Raw genomic sequence first — 9,676 nt, 5'->3', positions numbered from 1 at the left:
TGTTTGTGTCTGGTTCAATCACATTTGCCATTACAGAGGTCTCTACTACTGGTTCCGATGGTGGAACCATGAGCTGAGGTGGCACAAGACAGTAATCAACCTCATCATCCTCTTCCTCTGAATCCGCTCTCCCTTTTCTGTAACAGCAGTTTTCCTTTTTGTTTTCACAGGTAGGTGCAACTCGGCTTCCAGTATCAGATGACTGCATGGTAAAAGGAGGTTTCAATGCAGGATCCTGGACTTTCCTTTATCATGTTCAGGTCTCAACTCGTAGATGGGGATATCCTCTCCTACTTGTTGAACCTCAGTATAAATGATGTCTTCTCCTTGATTTCACAATTTTCCAGGTCCACCCCGTGGGGTCATGTTTCGGACTAACACCCAGTCGCCTAGGTAACTTGCTATCATAATTCCTCATGTTTCTGTGAGCAGATTTGTGGGCATTCTCTTTTGCATTAACATAAGCATCTTGCATTCCTTGGTACCACTTTTCAACATAGTCACGCTGACTGCAACTTCTAGGTTCATTGGGTAAGTTGAAGTGTATATCAATGTGTAGTCTTGGAGAGCAGTCATACAGTAGGTAAAAATGGGGAAAAGCCTGTGACTGTTATGATTTGGACTTTGTGGTGGCTTGTTTGTGGTCTGTGTTTTGTGCTTTTTGTTTCAGAGGTGCTTGGTGAGGCTGGGTGTGACTTTGTTGCTGGTCGGAGCTGTGCCGGTCCACACACCTGCAGCGCATTGAGTATAATCGCAACTGCACTTATACCCAGATCTTCTCTCTGCACGGTGGCAGGTTATGTTGCCAGCTCCAGTGGTAATTGATCGCTCTCAGTATCTCTTGAGTTCATGTATTTAGAAAGCCTTCTTGTGTTCACTCGCCAGCACATTAACCTTGCCTTCCTAATCTTCCAGTGTGACCAGACCCTACCTGAGAACCAACTCCTCAACCACAACAGGGACTTCTGTACATGTGCAGTTATAAGCAAACATTCCAAGACATCTTGTCTTCCGTTAGAGTCTTAAGCATCTGCATCAATGTTTTGATTGAAGCGTTCCACTTGGCTCTTCCCCTGCGGATGGTAAGGGGTAGTCCTCGATCCAGCCACAATGCAATGTTTTCTCAGTTGCTAGAATAGCTCATTCTCGAAACTCAACTTCCTGATTGTGGTGAATGCGCTAAGGAAATCCAAATTTCAGGGCATAGTCATTGAATATTTCATCGGCTACTGTTATTCTAGACTTTGATGTTGTAGGGTACAACTGAGCAAAAAGTGTGAAATGACCTACAATGACCAGAATATACTCATAGCCATCTTTGCACTTATCAAGGTGGACTGAAGTCCACTGACACAAGTTTCGAAAGGCTGGGTTGTCACAATGTTTGTAATAGGGGCCCTTGTCTCATGGCTGGGTTTTTTCTATTTCAGATCAGTACAGCTCAATACATACTGCTCTATTTCACGCTGCATGTAAGGCCAGAAAAAAACAGTCTTTAATCAGTGATACTGTCCTGTCAGTGCCTTGGTGCCCCATCTGATTGTGTAGCTCCTTTAAAGCTGTGGGTTTGAGTTTGTCTTTCCCCAAGGGCTCCACTTTAACCCATCTCCAATTTATCCCATTCCCGGAGGAGACAACGGCTCCGTGCACTGAATTTTTTCAGTTTGTGGCATAGGGATCTTACTCCAGACTACTTACACTGTAAAACTGGGCCAATATATGAGTAGTCTTTCTAAACCTGCTGTATTTGTACTGGCTTTAAAGGGGCGACTGAGGTATTTCAGGCATCAAGCAGACTTTTAACATATATGGCCATAGACCATGAGGCATTTGACTCTGGCTGTGTTTCCACTGCCTGGGCAGTCGTTCCCACTGCATCATAAGACATATCCTCCATGCACACACCCATCAACTTCTCAATGTCAACTGGCATTCTAGACAAACTATCAGTTTCTATGTAGTCTTTGCCAGGGCTGTATTTTATCATAAAATTAAAGTCGGCTATTTCTGCTACCCATGTCCTACCCATGGCGTTAAACTTAGCAGTGGACAGCATGTAAGTTAAGGGACTTTTGTCACTGTTAACTGTAAAAAAGGGGGGCGTAATACAAATAGTCATGGAATCTTTCTGTATTTTCCCACTTGAGAGCAAGGAATTCCACTTCAAAGTGAAGGTGTTTTTTTCTGTACGCTTTTCACTTTGTTTCTGATGCAGCCCAGCTCTTAGCCCCATGTTAAAAGTGTCTGTATGAAGGACAAAAACGGCTGGGGAAAATCTGGGAATGCCAGGCCAGGTGGTTGAATTAGACAGTCTATGAGTTGCTCAAGAATCTGTTGGTGTGAGTCAGTCCACTTAATCTTTGTGTGAGATGGTAGCACTTTTCAATTTCCTGCTTTGTGTGACTTACTTCCTGGTGGCTGTGAGCTTTGCGAACAGGTGCCTTCATGAGCTCATAAAGGGGGCTGGCAATGCAAGAAAAGTCCTTTATGTATTAGCGATAGTAGCTTAATAGTTACTTAATAGTCTCAACTCACAAACTGTTTTTTTTCTTTCAGGAGGGTCAGTGCAGTCCATTTTCTTTCCTTCTGTTGATACTATTCTCCCAAGGTAGCATATTTAGGTTTTGAATAACTCACATTTACTTGACTTTAGTTTGATTCCATACTGCCTCAGTCTCTGCAATACTTTCTTTACATCATCCAAATATGGGATACAGATCTTGCCTCTAAACACTCATCCATGCAACGTTGAAAGGCCACTGGAGCATTTATAGGTCCAACTGGAATCCTGGCCCATTCATGCAGGCCTCTGGGTGTCAGGCCTATCATCAGGGGTTTTTGCCACAAACCCCTGATGATAGGCTTTTTCCTGGTCTAAAGGTGAGAACATGGTGTTTCCTGCAAGGCCATCCATGATATCCTGGAATCTGGGGGTTGGCTGCCTGTCAGGGTGAGTCTTGCAGTTTAACACTCTAATCTATACAGCAATCAAATCCATCACATAGTCCTTCATCCCTCGTATAAAGGCTTGGGGACAGACATATAGGTTTGCACGACTGGCTTCTCAATACAACCTATGTTATGATCTGCTCTAGAGAAAGAGTCGGACTCCTCCCTCAACATCTCACGGACAACCTGCCTCTGGTTTTCATCAAGGTGGCTGAGATCATTGGGGCGTCCCAGAGCTCTGTCCTCTTTCCCTGGTCTTTTGTGTGCTGGGCTTGAATGTTGTTTACATCAACAGGTGAGTGAACATACAATGGGTGGTGGGCTGACGAGTCGACTGGGTGTTTAGCTGGGAGGTTAGCTAAGGGGTTCACTGGGTGGTTGGGTCCCCCAAAATCTGTCTCTTTGCTAACACAAGGATACAGTTTTGGTGCAGTCTCTGTCCTATGAATGGACTCTCTGATTTGCAACATTTCTGCTTTAAGATCCTTCAACAGTGCTATGTCAGCTTTGATTTTTTAGGTCTGACAGCACATCTGGAGGGAGCTTGGCGATGCTTGGTCTAACCGTGCACTTCTGGTCTCCAATTGTGTTGCTAGATTGAACAGCATGGATGCCAGTGTCGCTGTGGTGCAAGTCTGCTTCTTTTTATCTTGTCTCCCCTTCTCGTGAGCACATGCCATATTTAGCCTCTCCAAGAGCAACTCATCGGAGGTATCTTGTTGCAGCAGGTAAGGTTGAAGATCAGTTTTAATGTTGTCATTCTGTAAGCCTGTAAGTACTGTGTGCATGAACATGCTCTGCAATGGTGGAGGGTCATACTTGAGGCTAGACTCTGCTTCCTGTGATTCACACAATATTTTTTGCCTTAAATCTATTGCTCTAATTAATAAGTTTTGCGGAGTCTCTTTATTGTTCTTGTTATGGTCCGGCTCTGAGGCCATAACAAAATAAGGGAAAAGCACGTGGGGAGTTAAATCAAAAGTATATATTTATTTTAACAAAGGGCGACTCTCCAAAAGCAATCAATATAACAAATTATACCACATTCAACAAAAGTAAAACTACCAACCTAGGAGAATGCAAACCAAATTTATACAACAACTTAAAAGAACTCAAAACAATGCAGCATGATGCCAGGGATCAGAGAGAGAGAGAGTGGACTTCTATGAGGGCGGGGTTTTATAGTTCTGGAGACAGTGGCCAGCTGCCTCCAATCCCCCTGATGGCCAACCAGCTACCAGCACCCTGAAAGACAGACAGACAGACACATACACAAACTCTGGCAGAGCCCCCCCCCCCCCCCATAAAGACAGGGTCCCCACCCTGGACTGCTACAAACTGCAAGTAAACCACTAATACATACTTCAATCTTTCAAAAACTCTACATTTGCAGTCCTCTGAAAAATCACCTCCATAGTTGTTCGCATGTCCTTCACTGTATAGTTTCACATCCCATCTCAGCTACTGGTACCTTGAAGCAAATTAAGAGACAGGTGAGAGACATCCAAAATGAAGAAATGGAACATGATCATTGGCATGGAGCTCTGGACAGAGCATCTGCAACTATGTTCTCTTTTCCAATTGCGTTAAAAAAATCTTCTATTGATTCCATGCTTTAAAAACCAGACCACAGCTTTCGGTAACAAGAAACGTACTGTCTCGACCCCTTTAGCGCGTAACCGAGGACTACAGACCTCGTAAAGTTGGGTGTCCCCTCTAACTGCCTACTTTGATCTACATAACTCAACCCTAGTCTTCAGGGGCTACTGACGGTGGGTACTTACGCACTTAAAACCAGTAATGAGGTCAAGGCGACCAGGCAGCTGGCAACCCCGCCAACACTACGGATGTGCTCCCGAGACAAACGCTCTGACCACTTTCACCCCACACTACAGTTAACGCACACGAATCCCAAAGGGGAAACGCGCTGAGCCTACAGGGAAACCACCACAACAGGTGCATTTGCGCATCAACAAAAGGGTCAAAAACTTACCTTCCCTTGTTCCGCGACTGTTTGGTAAAAGACACAATTTGCATAAACGTTTACTTCATTTCCACAGCATCATTTCCACAAAAAAAACTCCAATAAACATCTGAACTCCCTACGTGAGCTTCCCAAACCGAGCGCAAAAAAGGGAATCCCATGATGACGTCACATTTTGGGGAACCCACTCTCACCACGTCACTTTCCCTGGCGGCACACAGGAAAGGCGCGAACCTCAGACAAAGGGATCTACAATATGATGTGCCACGTCAAACAAATTTGTTACTTACAAACTAATTCTCACGTTAGACAAGCCCCCAATTTGTTATGGTCCGGCTCCGAGGCCATAACAAAATAAGGGAAAAGCACGTGGGGAGTTAAATCAAAAGTATATATTTATTTTAACAAAGGGCAACTCTCCAAAAGCAATCAATATAACAAATTATACCACATTCAACAAAAGTAAAACTACCAACCTAGGAGAATGCAAACCAAATTTATACAACAACTTAAAAGAACTCAAAACAATGCAGCATGATGCCAGGGATCAGAGAGAGAGAGTGGACTTCTATGAGGGCGGGGTTTTATAGTTCTGGAGACAGTGGCCAGCTGCCTCCAATCCCCTGATGGCCAACCAGCTACCAGCACCCTGAAAGACAGACAGACAGACAGACACACACATACACAAACTCTGGCAGAGGCCCTGGGGCCGTCACATTCTGGACTTCAGTGGTAAGCTGTTTGTATAGCTCAGTTGCACTCCTCTCTTGATAGTGTGAGCAAAGGATCCTCCGAAGAGTAGGCAGGCATTGACAATGACATTTGCAACTTAAAACACATGAAAACACAAAAATACTTCACTCTGCTGTAACTCTCTGTCAACATAATGCACATTATTCTATCTGTCACATATGCAGGTTTAAGGCCAGAGAATAAAAGTGTAGTGCAGCGCCCCAACCCGGTCCTTCTCTTAAGCCTCAGCGGTTGCTGAAGCAAAAACCATGGCGTGGGAAGAGTTCTGGGAGGCTATGGATAAGGACTTTCTGTTGGCCCAGTTGAAGCTCTGGCAACCATTCACACACTCAGCAAGTGAAAGCAGGCTGGTTTAGCAGTGGAGGAGAACTGCTGACCTGGAAAGAGTATTTTCAGGTGGTGGCCAAGGGTGGCTAGGTTCGGACTTAGCGTATTGAAGATAGATGATGTAATTAAAGCAGTGAGAAGTTCAGTCACTGCTTGTTTAAAAAAAAATGTCCCCAGAGGGAAAAAGGGAGGAGGGATGTGGAGTAAGATATCAGACATCATAAATCAGTTGTATGACAGAGCTTCAGGCAGACACTTGAAAGATCGAGCAGCATCTCGTCTCCTCATTCTGACGATGAAAACTCTTGATGAAGTTGAACTCTGCTTTCCAGAACTCCTCAACTCCTCCTGCAGGAAGACTCAGCGTCCTCACTCTGTATCCATGCTCACTTACATCATTCTGTCCTCCATCTCTCTGCTCACTGTGGCTCTCAATCTGCTGGTGATCATCTCCATCTCACACTTCAAGTAGGCAAATATTTTTCACTGATTTATGCCTCAACGAAAGAAATAGTGAAATCTGTGTAACCCATGTTTCTATGTTTCTATAATGGCTTTTATCAGCTGGAATGATACAGATATTGACATTATTTTGCTCTCTTATCTCCCCAGGCAACTTCACACCCCTGCCAACCTCCTCCTTCTTTCTCTGGCCACCTCAGATTTCTTTGTGGGCCTCCTCATGATCTTTCAAATTGTCCTCGTAGACGGCTGCTGGTTCCTCGGTGACCTCATGTGTACTGTGTATTATCTTTTGAATTATATTATTACCTCTGCCTCAATAGGAACCATGGTGCTCATATCTGTTGACCGCTATGTTGCTATTTGTGATCCTTTACATTACCCCACTAAAGTCACTCAAAAAAGAGTTCAAGTCTGTGTTTGTCTGTGTTGGATGTTTTCTGCTCTCTCTCACAGTCTGCTGTTGAAAGATAACCTGAAACAACCAGGCAGGTATAACTCCTGTATTGGACAATGTGTGATTGTTATTGATCATGTTGCAGTACATGTTGATCTTTTTTTGTCCTTTATTGGTCCTGTCACTGTCATTGTCATTCTGTACATGAGAGTATTTGTTGTGGCTGTGTCTCAGGCTCGTGCCATGCGGTCTCATATTGCAGCTGTCACTCTTCATTGTTCAGGGAAAGTAATTGCTAAGAAATCTGAGTTGAAAGCAGCCACTGCTCTTGGTGTTGTTGTAGTTGTGTTTTTAATATGTGTCTGCCCATACTTTTGTGTTGCACTTACAGGCCAGGACACCATGCTCAATGCTGTGGCTGCTGCCTTTGTAATATGTCTGTTCTATTTTAACTCCTGTTTAAATCCTCTGATCTACGCCTTTTTCTACACCTGGTTCAGAAAATCCATCAAACTCATTGTTACACTCAGGATTCTGCAGGTTGACTCATGTGAAATCAACATGCTGTAGCGAGAGAATTTGATGTATAAAGAGGCCGACACACCAGCAATGTTATGTAACTAATATGTAATTTCTGTATTTTCTATACAGAGAAAATAGGTATTTGATTCATGTTGTTGACTGAGTGAATTACAAAAGTGTCAGAAATATGTCGTAATAGTGATGATTCAGTCTCCATGAGCCTCTGCTCATGGAAGTAAAAAAATATATAATATTTTATGCTTTTGAGCCATATTTACAAGCACAAACTTTACATGTGTTTTTTATGGAAAACAAAGAGACAAAGACAAAACATTTGCAGGAAAACAAAACAGTGGAACAATCTGGCACCAGAGTAGACAAGAGACCGGGATGATACAGCTGAGGTTGATGAGCTGATGATCTGCAGGAGTGCCTCTCCGTTGCCACACCCAAAGACACAGACACACACACAGGGAAAGAGCAGGTGAGGGAGAAGGCAGGGGGGAAGACAGATAAGGGAAAAAACACAAACGACAAAAAAACCCTGAATGCCACAGTAACCAAGACAAAACTACACTGAAGGATTGTTGCTTCAGGACGGAATAAAACATTGCTTGCCCCAAGTTAAATATTTGGATTTTGGAAAGAGCCCGTAGAAGGGAGAGACTCTTAAGGGATAGAAACAATCCACTAGATAGATGTAACAATCAAGAACTAGTCGAGAGATTTCGGTTTTCTAGAGAAACTATCGTTTTGCTGGCTGGCAAACTCTAGGATACCATAAACCCTGCAACAGCAAGAAACCATCATGTTCCTGCAGTTTTGCAAGTGTATGTAGTGTTACAACTTTATGCTAAAGGAAGTTCTCTAAACTCATTGGGTGATGCTGTTGGACTATGCAAACTAACTGCATCGCGGATTACCTAAAGGGTATCAAGTGAACTGTGAAATAAGCTTACTTTATTTTCAACAAGCACTATGGCTCTGAATAAGGTAAAAGTGGAGTTTTGGGCAAAAGCAGGCTACTGCCCGCTATACACCAATCAGCCACAACATTAAAACCACTAACAAATGAACCAACAAACATTGATCTGCTGGGAAACCTTGGGACCTGGCATTTATGTGGATGCCACTTGACACGGAATCACCCACCCAAACACCATTGTAGACCAATACCACCCCCACATGTCTACGGGACTCCCCCACTGACAGAAACGATAGGAATCCCTCAGAGGGCCTGTGCTCATGCATTAACGGGTTAGAGCCAAGTCCAATCTGGTGCCTCCACAGATCAGACATGTTCTGGCACATCCCACGGATGCACAAACTGATTGGGATCTGGGAAATCTGGAGGCCAGTTCAACACCTTGACCTCCTCGGACCATTCCTGAACTGTTTTTGCAGTGTTGCAGGGTGCATTGCTCTGCTGAGGGGGTACACTGCCATTGGGGAGTGCCATTGCCATGAGGGGGTGTACTTGGTCTGCAACCATGATTGGGTGGGTGGTGTATCTCAAGTCAGGACCAAAGGTTTCCCAGCAGAAGTTTTGATTGTAACGAGATGGTAAATAATATTCACTTCACCTGCCTGTGGTTTTAATGTTGTGGCTTATTGATGTATATTCAACACTAATTCTGTGTTTGCACATTGCAGTAATTTTTGTGGGCTTTTGTTTGTCTTATTGAATAACCACAATCTACTGATTTATGTCAGGGTTACTTAAAACTACTTACTCTTTCTAGTACACTTTTTGCATTTCCCTGATATTAGCATTTTGGCTTGTCAGCTAGCATTTCTAGACAAAAATAAAATACCGTGCACCAGTTAAGTTGCAGTTTACATCCATTGTTTTTCCAGATTCATATAAGACATGAAAAGACGTTCACTAAACGCTGTCAATGTCGCTGTCAATGTGAGTTTGCTTAAATCGACAGCTAACTCCAAATGAAACCATAACTTTCCCCAAAACTGAACCAGAAACAGACAAGTCATGTACTTTTGATGGGATTTCCACCAGGTGTGATACAATGGGTACAACATTGAGCTCAGACATCTGGCAGATGGCCGATGGCAGATGGGCAAAGGAGGAGATACCAAAGTCATCAACACTGAGAATGATGAGCGTAAAAGGCCTAATACTTCAATCTCTATGGAGAAGAACAAAGCAGCAGAGGTGAGGAGGAAGGAGTGCTGGGCCGGAAGGATAGTGATAAATTAGTTGTATGATGGAAAGCTTTGGTCAAAAAGCTGCCAGAGCTCAGCAGGTTCTCCTCTCTCTGGTG

The 9,676-nt window shown here is 43.7% G+C and overlaps 1 protein-coding gene across 1 annotated transcript; it reads left to right on the top strand.

The window, feature by feature from the left end:
* Nucleotides 1-6,308: 6,308 nt before the first annotated feature.
* LOC141002462 (trace amine-associated receptor 8a-like) lies at nt 6,309-7,442 on the top strand. The gene is made up of 2 exons (XM_073473803.1): nt 6,309-6,481; nt 6,626-7,442. Exons 1-2 carry the CDS (start codon nt 6,309-6,311, stop codon nt 7,440-7,442), a joined length of 990 nt encoding a protein of 329 aa, XP_073329904.1.
* The last annotated feature ends 2,234 nt before the right edge of the window (nt 7,443-9,676 follow it).

The sequence above is a fragment of the Pagrus major genome, chromosome 9 (assembly GCF_040436345.1).
Source record: "Pagrus major chromosome 9, Pma_NU_1.0".
In the NCBI taxonomy this organism is placed as follows: domain Eukaryota; kingdom Metazoa; phylum Chordata; class Actinopteri; order Spariformes; family Sparidae; genus Pagrus; species Pagrus major.
The sequence above is the reverse complement of the archived record's forward strand: the minus strand, read 5'-3'. Positions and strand labels throughout refer to the sequence as shown.